Source organism: Acartia tonsa, chromosome 9, assembly GCF_053477335.1.
Source record: "Acartia tonsa isolate MP-2025a chromosome 9, ASM5347733v1, whole genome shotgun sequence".
Taxonomy (NCBI): domain Eukaryota; kingdom Metazoa; phylum Arthropoda; class Copepoda; order Calanoida; family Acartiidae; genus Acartia; species Acartia tonsa.
Genome location: NC_137268.1, coordinates 31,357,283 through 31,375,238, shown reverse-complemented (window position 1 = coordinate 31,375,238; position 17,956 = coordinate 31,357,283). Strand labels below are relative to the sequence as shown.

The 17,956-nt window shown below is 33.4% G+C and overlaps 1 protein-coding gene across 1 annotated transcript in view; it reads left to right on the top strand.

Moving 5' to 3' along the window:
* Positions 1 to 182: 182 nt before the first annotated feature.
* The window catches only part of LOC145328773 (uncharacterized), a 34,293-nt gene continuing 16,519 nt past the window's right edge, over positions 183 to 17,956 (top strand). Inside the window, exons 1-12 of the mRNA XM_080172624.1 lie at positions 183 to 244; positions 1,521 to 1,607; positions 2,196 to 2,262; positions 6,575 to 6,632; positions 7,828 to 7,901; positions 8,727 to 8,821; positions 10,837 to 11,030; positions 12,684 to 12,813; positions 13,535 to 13,606; positions 14,047 to 14,142; positions 14,521 to 14,600; positions 16,357 to 16,411. Coding sequence (XP_080028750.1) covers positions 191 to 244; positions 1,521 to 1,607; positions 2,196 to 2,262; positions 6,575 to 6,632; positions 7,828 to 7,901; positions 8,727 to 8,821; positions 10,837 to 11,030; positions 12,684 to 12,813; positions 13,535 to 13,606; positions 14,047 to 14,142; positions 14,521 to 14,600; positions 16,357 to 16,411 — 1,062 coding nt within the window. The 5' untranslated portion in view covers positions 183 to 190. The remainder of the gene's footprint in view (positions 245 to 1,520; positions 1,608 to 2,195; positions 2,263 to 6,574; positions 6,633 to 7,827; positions 7,902 to 8,726; positions 8,822 to 10,836; positions 11,031 to 12,683; positions 12,814 to 13,534; positions 13,607 to 14,046; positions 14,143 to 14,520; positions 14,601 to 16,356; positions 16,412 to 17,956) is intronic.

Genomic DNA, 17,956 nt, shown 5'->3' with positions numbered 1-17,956 from the left:
ATGATTGAAAGTTGTCTAATTGGGTTAGGATAAGTAAAAAATCATTGGAAAACGTCGGTACCGTTAATATTGTTAACTTAATTGCAATCGATATACACAATTATACTTGTTATTTAATTTATTCCTGATAGGCACTTTGTGGTAAGGTTTAATTAAAAAGTACGCGTGCCAAACTGAAAATTTATTGAAAATGATTACAATCTCAGAGTACCATGCAGAGGAAGTTGTTCTTGCAGATACACAGGTAAATAATGTTCATATCTGCTTATTTTAACCGGAATAATCGTAAGGAAATTCATGTTTTGCACAGAAATTGTTAGTGGATTTTAATAGGCCTCCATAACATAAAGTTTGACAACGTACATTATTGGCGAGAAAGGAATTAAAAATAATAAAATATAAGCTCTGGGCAAAGTATGCTATGTAATATGTATTAATACTTAAATTCGATTGCCTCAATTGCACATTTCAAATAGCATCCTAATAAAAAATCTAACAATAGGCGAGAAAGGAATTAAAAATAATTAAATATAAGCTCTGGGTAAAGTATGCTATGTATTAAATACTTAAATGCGATTTGCCTCAGTTTAGATACTCAATAGTCAAGTACATAATATCAGTGCAACCCTTACCCAAGCTCCTCTGTGGAGAGCGTCATTCATTACGGTGACTTAATTTGGGACATCTGTCATACTCGGCGAGGGTAAGGTAATAAACAGTAGGTCACTTGAGACAGCGGGCTAAGTACTTAAACTTGAGCGTGCATACAAAAGTGTCTCGTCCTACTCCATGATTACTTAGGTCCAAACACATAGAGAAACAAATAAAAGAGAGGAATCGAAGCAACTAGAAGACGAAAATAGGCAGTGGGCCTAGAGGCCTACTCAGCGCTGTTGCTGCGCTAAAATTTATTGCTATTCCACTACTTTTCAAATGGGAGGATTAAAAATTATTAAAAAAAAATATTTTTTTACTTTTTACTATTTCCATATTTAGGGCAAGAATATTATATTAGATATTTTCGTTTTAATGTTTTAATTAAAAATTACATAGAATTTTATTTTTATTTAAAAAAATTTGTTCATGAAAGATGAATCCTTCTATTTCTAAAAAGAGGGAAATTTTTTTCATAATGAACATTCAGCTGATTCTGACCGCCCACGGCTGTTTGCTAAATATCGCTTTTCTTTTTATTCACATTATTATTTATGATTGACTTACAAAAAGCCCTGGGCGGTTTTTGATTTTCGTCTGCTTCTAAATTTAGGGATGGGGAAGTAGTATTTTACCATGAAAAAGGGGTGAGTATTCATCCTCTTATCCTTTTTCCTTATGTCCAAACACTAAGAAAACTATGGTTACACACACACACACACACACACACACACACACACACACACAGAACTGTGTGGGAACAACATGTACGTTTGACAATCAGAAGCCTTTAATGTTCATTACATTTTGGAGATAATCGTTACCAGGAACATTTTACTGCACTAAATTAAAAAAAAATATTTTAGGATAAATCTGGTGTTGGAGGCAAAAGAAGAAGAAAGGCTAAAGGAAAGAATCGTGGCAGACCTGGACTTGTCAATATCAGACCAAAGGTTTGTTTCGTTTATTCACTAGACTGAAAAAAGTATTATATTACATAACAATTTTACTTTGAAAACTACCTATTCAGTATAAATAACAAAAATCATTTAAACAAAATATTTTCATATGTCCCTAAAAAGATTGCGCACACATTTTAAAAATCTTAATTTTTAATAGAAGAAGGATGACAACATCCATAAAAGCGAAGCTCTGAAACGGTAGGACAAACAAACATTAACACTTGTAAATTGTCAGTACTGAATAATCAGAATATAAATGTATAAAAGTCGAATTAAAATTGTAAATAAATTTGATGAAACACTGCTAAAATACAGGATAATATTTAAGGACATACTTACAATATTATACTTTGTTGTCCTAGGAATCAGTATTTCAAAAATCAGATCAATTGAATTATTTTTCACATAAAAATTAACGTTAAAAATCAACATGTTTAAAGCGGTCGTACGGACATTCTAGTAAATAATTCTAACATGCTTAAATCAACGAAAAGAGCTAACCGTTCTAGACGAACGGACCGACTGACCATAATTATAAAACAGCTTCGCTTTCAAAAAATTAACACAACATTTTTACAGGTCGATGATTTTGATCCTTTGGCAATAAATTTTTCCCAACCACACTTTTTGGAGCCATACTTATTTGGTAAGTTAGTTTTTTTTAGTAGCAAAGCTACTCTACAATGCACTTTGTCTGTCCGTCCATTGATCTATCTGTCATGCTTCAACGATATAAACATAAAACCTAAACATCTGACATCTGAAAGATTTTGTGATTTTCGAAAGAATATTTTTTATAATAACTGAACCAGTGAACATCTTCTTTATAACTAGCTTTGTCCGTTTGTCCATCCTTTATTATTTTGTTTGCTTCTCATGGTTGTTATCATCCTTGTTAAACTTTCAAATTATTACCTTATATTTACTTAAATACCATAGTGAAAGGGCATAATTAAATGAGAAATATTTTTTCAGCTTAATTCTCTGAAAAATAAGGTTAAAAATATCACTTTTTATTTATTTCATTAGGGTAGTGCGGGGTTAATGCGGTCATCGGGTCAATTCCGGTCAAACGACCAACTTTTTTAAAACCGTTTTTTAACGGTGTTCTAAACGTTTGCGAGAGATCTTCAGAAAAGCAAAGTTGTAGTTTATTGCCTATACTTCCATTTCTTACTTCAGCAAATTTTTGTCAGATCACTCCTTCTATGATTTTTTTGCCCTCAAAAAGTTGCAAAAAATTTGCAAAAAAAAAATTTCAAAATAGGCCATGTTCAATCTAAAATTGTGAAAAAATGGTAAGTCCTATCGACCCCCGGGTTTTTGTAAAATGAAAGATATGGCATTCATTTATCGTTTGCAATTGGAGGCGTTGTTCTAACTTGATTTTTTCATAATTTTTTTTTCGTCTAAAAAAATGGTCTATTCCGGTCACTTTTTTTACTTTTTTTTTATTACTGTATTTATAACTGTATAATACCCTAATGTTTTATTTAGGTGATCTGGAAGCATAAACAACCTAAATGCATGACCTAAGCTTTAATCATTGCCTTGCCTGTTGTGTGATGTACATCACTAGTCATTTTACTGCTTGTATTATGTCATGTTTTGTTGCCTAAGCTTTTCAATTTGTAAAGACATTAAAAATTTTTCAGACACATTTTTATAGTAATGGGAAGAGTGTATCACCCAAAGGAACGCCTTAAATATTTTCCTGAAGATGTATCAGCTGCATTGGCTCATGTAAGAAGGGGTATGTCTTTTAGAAAGACTGCTAGATGATTTAAAATTCCATATGAAACCCTTGCATCTTTTTCGTATAAGAGGGTGTTCGAGATTTTGCGCGGTTTAGATTTTTATGTCAAATCGGCTAGGATTAAGCTAGAAAGGTGTTTAAGGTGTCTATAGAAAGCTCTTTGCATGTCCTAACAAAAACTCCCCAGGATATGGGTTCTATCTCCAAGATTTAGAGTACATATTCAAGATTTTGCATTTTCAAAATTCCTGTTGCATAAAATGTGTTGAAATATTAGAGTTAGACCCCATATCATTTCGAGTTAATTGTCAGGCATGTAATTTTGCATCTTTAGACACCTTAACCACCCTAGTAGGTCAATTCTAGCCAATTTGAGACAAGAAAAAATGTATCAAAAACTGCTGTCAAAACTGGCAGGATTTTTAAAATTAAAAATTTTTCGGGAAAAAATCACTTTTTTCAAGAAATTACAAGACCTACGAATCAGAAATTGCCTATAATTTATGTATAAAGCTTTAAAAAACCTAATCATATAATAAAAAATATGATTTTTTTTTAAAAGTTTGCATGAAAAAAATTGATGTTTTTTTTGCGATTTTACCGACTTTTTTATAATGGGGAAAATGTGGTCAAAAAATTGTCTGATCTGCATGCGACTAGTACTGTTAGAAAGCTAATGACCTCAGCTTTCTACTCATAGTTTAAAATGTTAAAAAAAAATATTTTAAGGGGGTGTTCCACCCCCCCAAAGTCAACTGACCGAAATAGCCCCACCGGTGGGGTTATTCCGGTATAGGCCAACCGCCGCCCTTTAAACCGATTTTTGACCGACTTCTAGTTGCGAGATCTTAATGGGACCAAGAGAGGCTTCTTCGTTATTGCCATATCGTTCATTTGCACTCTTAAAAACCGGAAAAAGTTTTTGGGAAGTATGTTTTTTTTTAAGTTGAAGCAAAAAATTGACCGGAATTACCCCGCACTACCCTAATTAAGGGGAGTATTTTTTTTTCGTGTATTTTCTGTAAAGTTGTGTGTTATTGTTACTGTTCTTAATTATGTGTATAGTAAGATATGTAATTGTCATAACCAGAGTTTCGGATCCGGATCCGCAAGGATCCGCATGTTTTTGAGTCCAAGGATCCGGATCCGAAACTCTGGTTATGACAATTACATATCTGAAAAATAAGGTTAAAAATATCACTTTTTATTTATTTCATTAATTAAGGGGAGTATTTTTTTTTCGTGTATTTTCTGTAAAGTTGTGTGTTATTGTTTATTCAAATGCGCTTTTTAAGTCAAACTGTTCTTAATTATGTGTATAGTAAGATATGTAATTGTCATAACCAGAGTTTCGGATCCGGATCCGCAAGGATCCGCATGTTTTTGAGTCCAAGGATCCGGATCAGCAAAAAAATGCGGATCCGGATCCTTGGACTCAAAATAATGCGGGGAAAATGGAAAAATCTACCTAAATTTAAAGTGTGTTACCTTTTTTTATGTTTTATTATTATTTGGCCACAACTTGGTCAAAAATGCTCACAAATCAGACCTTTTTCGACCGAAGATACTCAAATGGTTCCTTTACAAGCCCAATTAATTAGTTTTAAGATATCTTTATATTTCAAGGAAAATTGATGAAAATACTAAAAAACGGCAAATTTGGGTGTTACCTTTTATATGCACAGATACCATAAAATCAACAAAAAAAAATACTTATTTTTACTTTTCTGTCATTTTTAAAGTATGATTCTGTTAAATTGACTATTCTTGAAGGGATTTATGCATTGATTATACTGAAACATAATATTGGGCAGAAATTAATGTATTTCAAAGAAAGAAAATTTTAAAAATAAGAAATTCGACCTCTATCACTTTAGAGAACAGCTGCCAACCTCCAGTTGACAGGATATAGTTAAATACTTGTTAGCAATAATAATTAGCCCAAAAAGTAAAACAAACAGTTTTTTAATATGGCAAAAAAATGATAATCTAAATCTTAATTTTGGGGATGATGATCTTAAAGATGCTCTTGCTGTTGGTGATGATGACCTAGATGGTATCCAAATACATGAGCATTATGACAACTTATCTATTAAACTATGGTCCGATTTTTGTATTTGTAGCATTCTCCAATCAAGAGAAATCCCAAAACATACAATCATGGTTTTTAAATTCTCCAATTCATAATGTAAATATAGTAGTTTTCAAAAGATTATTATATTTCTTGTTACAACTTTTAATTGGAGGCTGCTACAAATACAAAAATTGGACCATAGTTCAATAGATGAGTTGTCATAACGCTAATGTACTTGGATACCATCTGGGTCATCATCACCACCAGTAAGAGCGTCCTTTAGATCATCATCCCCAAAATTAAGATTTAGATTATCATTTTTTTCCTATATTAAAAAACTGTTTGTTTTACTTTTTGAGCTAATTATTATTGCTAACAAGTATTTAACTATATCCTGTCAACTGGAGGTTGGCAGCTGTGCTCTGAAGTGGTAGAGTTCGAATTTCTTATTTTCAAAATTTTCTTTCTTTGAAATACATTAATTTCTGCCCAATATTATGTTTCAGTATATTTCAATGCATAAATCCCTTCAAGAATAGCCAATTTAACAGAATCAAACTTTAAAAATGACAGAAAAGTAAAAATAAGTATTTTTTCTGTTGATTTTATGGTATCTGTGCTTATAAAAGGTAACACCCAAATTTGCTGTTTTTTAGTATTTTCATAAATTTTTCTTGAAATATAAAGATATCTTAAAACTGATTGATTGGGCTTGTAAAGGAACCATTTGAGTATCTTTAGTCGAAAAAGGTCTGATTTGCGAGCATTTTTTACCAAGTTGTTGCCAAATAATAATAAAACATAAAAAAAGGTAACACACTTTATATAAAATCTCAGACATTCTCTTGATGAGAGCCAATCTTTAAGGTTTAGGTTCAGACTTGAAAATTAAAAGTATTTTTGACTTCGAATTAAAGAATAAAATTTTTTTGAAAAATTTGGTGTTAAGGATCCGGATTCGGATCCGCACTGACCAAATTTTGAGGATCCGGATCCGCATACAATCAATGCGGATCCGAAACTCTGGTCATAACAGTTTTACTTAATAAGCGCATTTGACTAAACGGTAACACACAACTTTACGGGAAAAATGATCCCCCCTTAACTATTTGTTATTTTTTGGTTCAGGTTCTGATAATTCTTCCATAGTTACATATTCCGTTCCTAGCTCCACGGTAAAAAACAGGTATGATAATAGTTATTTATCGCAGCATATTATAGACGGCTTTCCGCGGATATTAAAATAAAAAAAAAATATAAGAATAAATCCAGTTTTGTTAGCCTAGAGAAGTCGAAGGCCCGTTCTAACAAAACTGGTATTAATTTTATGATTTTTATTTTAATATTCGTTGAAATAAAAATTGCCTATAATACGATGCTGTACATGATTTTTCAGTATGGCTAAGAACCGGTTGTAATCCAGCGGATATTAATCGGTTTCGAAGCCATACGGGTAAACCAATTCAGCCTATTTAATTTTAAATGTTGGTGACTTGGTACTTTAATTTTTACCAGGGACATTTAAAGAGCTAGGGATAAGACAATAGATGATTAATAGTATTAGATATTCATAATTTTACTTATTCATTTAACTTTTGTATATTTCAATATATGTAACAACTTGATATGTAGCTCTGATTCTTTTTAAGTAGTGATGTCAATCCGTCGAATTTTTGGGCCGGATTCGGATTCCGGATTCTTAAAAGAATCCGTCAAAGAAAGTGGCGGATTCCTTGCGGATTTCGGATTCTTAATTTTGGCGGATTCCGGATTCTAGCAGTATTTTAAAAGGCTTTTTAAAAAAATAAATGAAGCATGAAAAGCTGTGAAATGAAAATAAATACTTACAAAAAAACGCTAGATGCTAGCTACTATTATACCTGTAGTTAAGAAGAAACAATAAAATACTTTTTAGGCATATGTCTGCCACATTTAAATAAGTTTTGTCTGAAAAAAAACTGTTATTTGTATTTGTAATTTTAGCCTACCAATTAAGAATCCGGAATCCGCTATTAAAAAACGGATTCCGGTCCGGATTCTAAAATTGGGCGGATTCCGGATCCGGATTGCCAACCCTATTCTTAAGTTTCTCATTTTATCAATATTTATACAAAAGAAAATAAAGAATTAAAAATAATAGAAGAAGATGGAAAAATAATATAAAGAGGAAGGGGGGGGGGGGTAACAACTCAGTTATAGCTAAGGGGGAGGGGTCAGTGACTTGCAGGATGAGGTACTAGTAATTTTTTTTTTTGGATGCAACTTCCTTACCTACTTCTGGTTATAATCGAGACAAAACTTTTTTTAATGAGTCTTATTACCCAAACTAAACCAATTTTTTTTCGTCGCAACCAACAAAATTATGATAATTATTCTTCTAGGGTAAGCGTTACAGGAGTCCCAAATACAAATAATTCCTCCAACATTCAGACAACTAGACCTATTATTCTTACAGGAACTTTTATTGTATTACAATTTATATTTTACCTATAAACTTGCCTTTTTTAAGGCAAAATTTTTCTTAAATAGTAGGAGTATTCATATAGCTTTATTCGCTAGCTTAGACATGTTTAATTGTCCTATCGAGTTTAAACATATGTTTAGAATTCTTTTTTTCTGGGAGATATTGTAAGAGGTTGTATGTGTGGTTTTCTATATGAAATGTTGTGTATCTTGATAATTTTTAATGGATTTAATTTTTTTTTCATTTCCATACGATCTATGGGGGTTTGTATGACATATGTCCGAATACGAAAGGACAGTAATCTCTTTTTGTTTCAAAACGGCATAAGTTTTTAGGAAAACTATTCTTGTTGATTATTCAAAGCAGCACCACTCTTATTTTTTTGGTTAGTTTTTGTTTGTCTGTTTGTTGAGCTTCGCTTTCATGAATTTTGGAAAAATAGGTAAAACTGAAGGTTTGATTTTCTAAAACATTTCCCTAGAACAAAATTATCATCTAAATGAATAAGGAAAGTAAATAATTGGATTCTCCTGAAATCATTTTCCTATACAATAATTTATATTTTTATTTTTTACCAAAAGTAAGACTCCATGAAAATACCACGTATGTGTTTGCATTTTTTCTCTCAAGCGGTTTGGAAATGTTTTCTTACAAACACTGAACTTTTAGTGAAACATGATTTTTATTTTAATATCGCGGAAAATTGTCTGTATTACGATGCTATATATGATTTTTCAGTGTGGCTGAGAGCTGGTTCTAATCCAGCAGATGCAAATTTATTGATGTATAATACAATATTGGTTTATGTTAATGCAGCTAGTCCAACTAAATCAACTGAATCCAAACAGTTACCAAAACTGGCCATAAAGCCCAGGGTTGTCGCATCATCTTTTTCCAATGGAAATATAAAGGTAACAATTTTTTTAGTATAAGGTCAGTCTGTACGTCATAACCTGAAAGCTCTAGCCGTTTTTTTAAGTGGGGCATTCACTCACATTGTCTTGCGGGCACAAATCACCATCCCCTATTTTTATAATAAGTTAGAAATAAGAGGAGGGGGGGGGGGTTCTGTGCTCGAATAGGCATTTTTAGGGAAACTGGCATTTAACGCTTTTGAATCGTCCTATAAACTTCAGAGCTAAGCAGGATGATTCGTGTAGTAGTTAGGAATGATCTGTTAGAATCTTTCTATCAACTTTAAACCTTACAAGATGATTCCTGTAACATTTAGGAATGATCTGTTAGAATCTTTCTATCAACTTTAAACCTTACAAGATGATTCCTGTAACATTTAGGACTAAACTGGAAATCCCATCATTATTTATAAGCACAATTGAATTTGACACTACTGGTGCTTGCTTACATGTGAAGACCGGAGCACCGAACCCCCCCCCCCCGCATAGTTTTGACAAAAATCAAAAATAAGGGGGGGGGGGTAGTTTTTAACCCCCCCCCTTATGTTGTGTCTAGTGTTTGTCTGCTTAGCAATTGTTCATCTACTGTTTGATGTATCTAGGGTTTGTCATAATACCTCAAAAATATATTGATCATTAAATTTGGACAATAAATAACAAGTCTATGGTGAAAAGTAAAGAAATTGTCCCCTTCTTTCCCTTTTTTCCCCCTTCCCTATAAAAAGACTTCTAATGTATTCCCCTAAAGATTACCTTTCCAAAAACACATCAAACACCAAATTTGGACAATAAATAACAAGTCTATGGTGAAAAGTAAAGAAATTGTCCCCTTCCTTCCCTTTTTCCCCCTTTCCCCATCAGTCCCCATGGAAACACTTCTGATATATTCTCCCTAAGACTACCTGTTCAGGGATACATCAATTACTAAAATCAGTCAATAAATAAGGAAATTATGCCCCAAAACATGAATATCCCTGTAATAAGGTTTTCCCTCTGGTACACTGGATTTACTTGATTTACCTCACTCAACTTTCTGTCGTGTTGTACAGTGAAAAAACTACCCCCCCCTTATTTTTGATTTTCTTCAAAATTAAGGGGGGGGTTTTGAACAAAAAGTCTTTGCCTTGCCCTGCACTTTTCCTCCTTTGCCGTTTTCCAGACATTAAAAAACTACCCCCCCCCCCCCCCCCTTATTTTTTATTTTTGTCAAAACTAAGCGGGGGGGGGGGGGGGTTTGGTGCTCCAGTCTACCACATGTAAGCAAGTACCACACTACTTGTTTCGCCACTAGCCTCTGTGGGAGGTCGTAGGAGGTCAGGATAATAGCCTAAAACCAATTTTTGCTACTTTATATATTGCATAATTTTAATGAATATTTATTTTTTATTTTCGTTATTCATCTAAAAGTTTTGCTGCGTTTATCATAAAAAATTACTTATATCCAAGTGAATCGTCACAATAATTGAAAATTGGCCTTAAATGTTCAGAATGTTTATAAAATAACGCTATATTAGTTTCAAATACGCAGTTTTTTTAGATAATAATATAGTTTGTACGTCATCTCTTTTTTTTCATGAAGCTTCATGGCATGCTTACATCATAATTGTTTAAGATGCAAGATGACTTGGTATTTATACATTTAAAAAAAAAATTGCACATCTACAAGGGAACAATTTTAGTCCGTCTGTTTGTTTGTGATCATCACAAAATAATAAACAAACATCACAATATGTAACGCATTATACAACTTAATGCCACAAGATCTTTTGATAAATTAATACTGTATAACAATTCATTGATCATTCATGAATTTTCGGATCATGGAAATAAAACGAAGTAGCGCGATTCGTCGTATTTTTGCAGTATCCTTTCTCTTATTTCTAGCACCTGCGGATGGCACTAACCCTGAGGAGCAATCATTAACATTTACCTAACCTATCAAAAGCTACTGTACAAATAACTACGATACCTGCTACTTCGTTTTCTTTCCATAATCCAATCAATCTTTTAAGGTATTGAAAAATGTGGATACGGTGGTAAAAACTGAGCCCCTGAAAGCCCTTCCCCTGGCTGCCACGAAGCGTGTACCTGGACGACCTCTACTGGTGCCAGAACTCAGGCTGGCAACAGCCACTGTCAATCCTGCCGTGAAGGCCACTTCAAATGGATTTAAAGTTGCCATACCAAAAAACGCCTCCAGCACTAGGAATGTTTAAAGTTTGTTTTTATTAATATTATATTGTTTCGAGTACTTTAGACAATAATGATACACAAAATTACTTTTTCTGTAGATTACGAATAGTGATTAAATTATCTGGACACTCAACTTAATGAACCAACCACTGAAAAGTTCATTAAGTTGTTCAGCCGTTTCGAGTTCTTTAGACAATAATGATACACAAAATTACTTTTTATGTAGGTTACAAGGGGGGGGGGGGGATTGACACATTTGCGTAAACCTGGTATCTAGGCTTTATCTTTGGACTGAGAGGATAGGTTATTAAAGATAAAATCATTCTTATATGATGAATTTCACGAAGTTTCAATATTTTTTTGGATAGACCTCCAGGTTCCGGAGCTGCAGGCCACCAGGGGGTCTTTGTACAGGTAAAAATGATTTTTTTTTAAGTTACAGGTCAACTTATAAAACAAAATATACATCTTTTTTAATATTATTTACATATTTGAAGAAAAAAGATGCATATTTTGTTTTATAAGTTGATTTGAAACTTAAAAATTTTTTTTTTTCATTCTTAACTGTACAGAGACCACCTGGAGGCCTGCAGCTCCGGAACCTGGAGGTCTACTCTAAAAATCTTAAAACTTCGTGAAATTCATCCTATAAGAATGATTTTACTTTAATGACCTAACCTCTCAGTCCAAAGATAAAGCTTAGGTACCAGGTTTACGCAAATGTGTCAAAACTTCCTCCCCCCCCCCCCCCCCTTAGTGGTTGAATCACTTGGACACTCAACTTAATGAATCAACCACTGAAAAGTTCATAAAGTTGTTTAGCCAATTTAGGCTCAAGCACAATACTATGTACTTTCTCTGGTTAATTGGGTCATAGTCTGTATATTCCAGATTATATTAGAAGGTTTCACTGGTCGTTACAATTCTTTATAATTTCCTAAACTTTAATTTAACATTTAAGTAAACATTAAGTAACTATACATTTACATAAACATATTATTAAATGAAATTCATTTTTCATATTTGCATATAATTCGTATTTATTCTTATAGATAAATTAACATTTAAACGTACCGAGAATTTTATATCAATTATGAATAGAAAATGTACTTAAAATCCTAATAGTACTGGCACATACAAGTACGTTGAATGTACTTTGATTTAATTCTTCTACTCTCGCAGGGAGAGAGGGGACATTGGGCTATTTATTACTTTAGTAGTCTCCAAAGTTTTAAAATAACGTTTCTTTATTTGTATTTGCTTAGCAATTTTGGGGACTTTCCTTGAATTTTGATTGATTCATTCAGTTGGGTGTCCAAATGTTTTAACCATCTTTGGATTAAATTAAACCATCTCTTTAGATCCCTCTACCTTGGTACGAATTAAAAACATTGTACTCTTCTGACTTGGGAAAAGAATCATTTTCCTTAAACTGACCTATCCCTAATAATCAGTTCTCGGCAGCCGAGCCTCGGCCTCAAATTTAAACCTGCTTGTTTGGAAATAAAAAAATCAAATAAAATGATTGTCTGGCTAGAAACAGGTTTAGACAACCAGCTGAATTTTAAAGTTATGACGATTTCAGTGAAGCTTACGCGCGGCTGCCGACCCCTGTGAACTATTCAGTTTGTTATGAAAACATGTAAACATTGTGTGCACTTGCTAGTCTAAAGAGAAAGCCTTTATTGACCAGTCAAACATTGGTGAATGGACCTGCTCCTGTCACAGTCACAATGGCACCAAGTCCAACAAAAGCCCCCAGCCAACCAGTTGACACAAAATCTGCCCAGATTCAGGTAACAAAAGAAAGCTTAATTCTCGGCATTTGCGCAAATCTTAACGAAAGCGTGTGTGAGCTTGTCGTCTAATTCGAGTATGTAACACACAAAATTAAAGTGTTAACTCCAGAGTTGCTAAGCTTTCTAAATCATTCATAATTTCAAGTTTCGATGGGGCAATTTTAACATGCATAACTTAACGATAAGTGATATACGCAACGCATGTACTGACCTTCCCTAACTATGGAAAAGATTCGCTTAAGAATATAAGGTTTATAACATCCAGTGAATAAATTAATCTAAATACAAAGTATTATGATGTCTGTCTTTCCGTCGGTCCCTCTGGATGAATCTTAAAGATCTTGTAAACCTTCTTAAAAATCTTCGGGTTAATTTATTATGAAAAGAAAGCTATTTTGTTACAATTAGTATCTGTTAGGCAAAGCTGCCTAAAGTCGGAGCAACTAGTATTAAATAAAATGTATAATAAAAAGATCACATTAATACTAAGAAATTTTGTACGTATTAAAGTTATTTTTAAAGATAAATATGAAAAGGCGAACTATAGGCTAAAAGCTTTCATCCGAAATATAAATCAATAATACGTAACGTTTCATTTACTTTGTACTGTCAAGTACAATGCGCATTAATGCTAAAGGCGTAGCAACCCTATAATTATAACCTGAAAGTCCGTATGTCCATTTTAACATGATGATACTGATAGGATTGTTGTATTTAGAAAAAGTTGGATTCCATGTTGAAGATAGCTCCCAGTATTGTGTCCACTGATTTCTCAACAGGCGCAACTCAGGTTAATTTTTTTTTCTTGTTATCCAGGGATCCAGGGAGGGATGGGACATTGGACTGTTTATTACACCAGTCCCCAAAGTTTTATAATAACATTTCTTTATTTGTTAGCTCAACAACTTTGGGGACTTAAATTGAATTCTGGTTGGATGGTTTATTAAGTTGGGTGTCCAAACGTTTCGATTACTAATTGTACTCTACAGAAGGGATAATTTTGTGTATTATCATTGGTGATGTACATCATTTTATCGTGCATTGTCTTGTTTTTTTAGATACCTACAAAGAACCTTATAGAGCTGTTTTCTTGACTCGTGTGCTTTAGTGAATGGAAATTTCATTTTAAAATAGGATTAGAACCGGTTCTCTCTCAGCTGTACTTAAAAATCGTGTATCATCGTATTACAGACATTATCTTAAATAATAACCTAGTTTATTTGTTATTAGATTATTTGTGAGCAAAGAAAGATGGAAGATAATTTGATGGCCTTGAGGATGGCAACCAACGCCAACTGGGATATTATCAGCAAAGATCTGGAACGAGTAAGTTACAATTTTATCTGTATGGCTTTAAAACCTATTAATATCATCTGTTCCAAATAAAGACCAGATTTTATAAGATAAAGAGTTTGTACTTTCATGGACACCCTAGAAAGCGTAAAAGAGTTTTAAGCCAATGTATGAAGTTTTGTGTTTATAAACATTTCGGGATTAGTACACTTTTCCTTTGTCCCCTCCCTCCCTGCAATATTATTGACATGATTAGCGTTGTTTATATATTTTTATTGGAATTCATTTCTATCCATCAATCAACCACATAATGCCGCGTGTCTTGTTTTTAATACTTAAATCAGAATGTCGTCTTTAATAATATACTTTTCATGTAAGGGATATTATTAATAAAAAGATATATATTTTTAGTGCAACTACCCGAGGTTGAAAAGCTATATTATGGAGAAGCATCGATGGCTGTGGCAGTTTATGAAAGAATTATTTGATAGGTATTTTTATTTCTTTCATTAAAGATTAGCGGGTACGCCCCCCCCCCTTCCCCCCCTCCCCAATAATGTGATAAACATTTCCCCCAGGACCTATGATAAAGAACTATGTAAAGGAGAACCATATCAGTTCAGTGGTTAACTTGATCCTTTGGTACACAAACACACACACACACACACAGACACACACAAAGATCCTGTTACTATCTTATAAGGATTGGGAGAGTTTGTAATTTAGGGTTGGGCCGGATACTTTTTTGGCCGGATACCGGATACCGGATATCCGGCTGATTTCAAATGCCGGATATCCGGTAACCGGCAGGATATCCGGCCAACGCCGGATATCCGGCAAATATCCGGTTATCCGGCCAAATTACCGGATATCCGGCCGGATAACCGGCCAAGTTACCAGATATTAAAGTAGTAAAAAAAAATTTATTCAGAAATCTTATATAAATTTACATAAAGTTAAACTTATTCAGAAAAAATGTTCTTCTAGCTTTAATAATAAGAAAATTATAGCCATTTAAGATTTTAAAAAGCAGAGATTTTTGGTGTAAAGTATAAAAAATTATAGAGCCGGATATCCGGCCGGATAGTTTTAATATCCGGTATCCGGCCGGATATTGAAAATGGCCGGGTATCCGGCCGGATATCCGGCCACACCGGATATCCGGCCCAACCCTAGTTTGTATATTGCTATTATATAGGCGTATTTACGTTATTTGTTTGTTTGTCTGCTAGTGCTGACTAACAACTTTACTCAAGATTTTTTATTTTACATGGGACCTGGGATGACTTATTTTTCAATCTAATCAAAGTCTTTCGACCGACTTAATACACTTTTTCTTTCCCTCCAATACAGAACCCTTAGATGTTAGGGCGAAACCACTAGTAGTTACTATTATAAAGTAAAAAGATGTTTAAAATTTTGTACAGTAAAATAATAAATTGAATAAAAATAAATTGTAAAGGACATATAAATGTTCATATCCAATCTTGTTAAGCTAAAGAAAAGTCTCACCAGAAGAATTTAGTCAAAGGTTTTTTTTATCTTATATTATCTTATCTCTATATCCCGAGAATGTCTTTTATGCGCTAATTGTCCAAAGATATACCTAACTTAAAGAGTAGCTGTGCTGTAAGGTTATAAAACGTAAGAAAACATTTTCTCGTATTCATTCGAATCCGGCGGATAGGAACCGGTTCTCATCCATACGAAAAAACTATGTCTAGCATCGAATTATATCCAGCTTTCTACGAATATAGAAATGTACAATCATAAGATTAAAACCAGTTTTTTTAGCCGGCGCCTTCGGCACCTCGGGGCTAAAAAAACTAGTTTTAATCTCATAATTGTACTTTCTATATCCGCGGAAAGCCGTTTATTATACGATGCGAGAAATAACTATTCTCGTATTCATTCGAATCCGGTGGATAGGAACCGGTTCTCATCCATACGAAAAAACTATGTCTAGCATCGTACATATTATATCCAGCTTTCTACGAAAATAAAAATGTACAATCATAAGATTAAAACCAGTTTTTTTAGCCCGTGCCTTCGGCACCTCGGGACTAAAAAAACTGGTTTTAATCTTATAATTGTACATTTTATATCCACGGAAAGCTGTTTATATACGATGCGTGAAATAAGTATTCTTAGATACTTATTGAAAGAAACATTTCTTATTGAAATAATTTCATTAGATTAGAATCACTAGTTATTAAAAATTGAATTATAAGAATTATTATATTACAGGGGAGATAGATGTATTGAGTGGAAAAACCCAACACACGGTATTTTTGCTGTAAATGTAAGTTAATATTTTTTGTTATTACTATTCTTACAAAACTTTAATACATTTAGAGTATGTCCGTGCGTCTGTAACGAATAATCAATGATTTATGCATGTTAAAATCGTTCTACAAATGCCAAACCGGTATTATCCTCTTAGAAATTTTTTTTTCAATATTGAAAATTTTAGTACTCCCCCCCCCCCCCCCCCCCCCCCCCCCGACAGCGAACTATGAACTCTGGCCGCAGCGCTCGGCTCCCTAGCCTGCCTAGCCGCAGCGCTCGGCCCCCTTGCCTGCCTAGCCGCAGCGCTCGGCTCCCTAGCCTAAAACCTAACCTAACCTAAAATAGTTGTTCGTCGGTAGTCGGGGGGTGGGGGGGGGGGTGGGGGGGGGGGGTACAAAATTGAAAAAAAATTGAAAAAAAATTTCTAAGAGGATAACGCCGCCAAACCTTAAAAATTTCTTGAGCACTAGATAACTTTTAATTTAATGCAAACTTTTTTGTTCATTTACATTGCACATAGGGGCAACAAGGGGCAACAATTCACCACCCCCAAATCAAGTTTTAAACATTCTATGAGTATTATCATACCCAATGTACATCAGATTTCAAAGGAATCGTAAAAATACGCTTTTTAAGTAAGCATTCTAATGCATGGAAGTCAAGAAATGCAAAAATTTTCTTACAGAAAAAGGCATACTTTTTGTGTTTCACCAACAATTTTAAAAGTATTATAAAATCTCTTAGAATTAACGTAATTAGACAAAATAACTTCTGATGAGTCATGCATTACATATATTTTGAAAGCATAAAAGAAAAAAACACAAATTGAAGAAATTAGTCCTAAATAATTCTAGTTGAAGTCAAGATTTTAGTTTTTATTTGTTTGTTTTTTAATCAACATTTGAGAAGACAGTAAGAGGAAACATGTTTTTGCCGGGTGTCGCCGGCTAAAAAAACGATATTTGATTACCCAAAGACATATTTTAATCGCAAGTACTGGTTTCATTTACCCCCCCGCGCCCCCGTAGGGGTTTTTAGCCCGTTTTCTGAACGTGGGTGCACGAAAAGCTTGTAAGAAAAGGCGTTTAAATGCGCTTTTAAAGTCAAAACTTACGATATAATTCAAATAAATAAAAGACACAAAAACATAGACATATTGGGAAATATTTATTCAGACTTAGAATTAAAGTTAATAATAAATATTTTCAAGTTCTTTTGCACTAAATGATGGGGAGGAGAGGGGGGGGGCTAAACCTAAATCTAAACCTTTTTATGTTTGATGTTTTAAAGTAACTAAATAATCGTTTCTATAGATTCTTACAAATATCAGGGATCTAAAGGGATAAGACAAAGGTCAATAAATTGTTGTACATCCCCAATGATAATACACAAAATTACCCCTTGTGTAGATTAAAGTTAGTAGTTAAAACGTTTGAACACACAACTGTAAAACTTTGGGGACTAGTGTTATAAACAGCCCAATGTCCCCTACCTCAAAATTAGTTAATATGCAAATAACGTGAGGTTCTTATAATCATTCTAAATTGGAATTAGCATG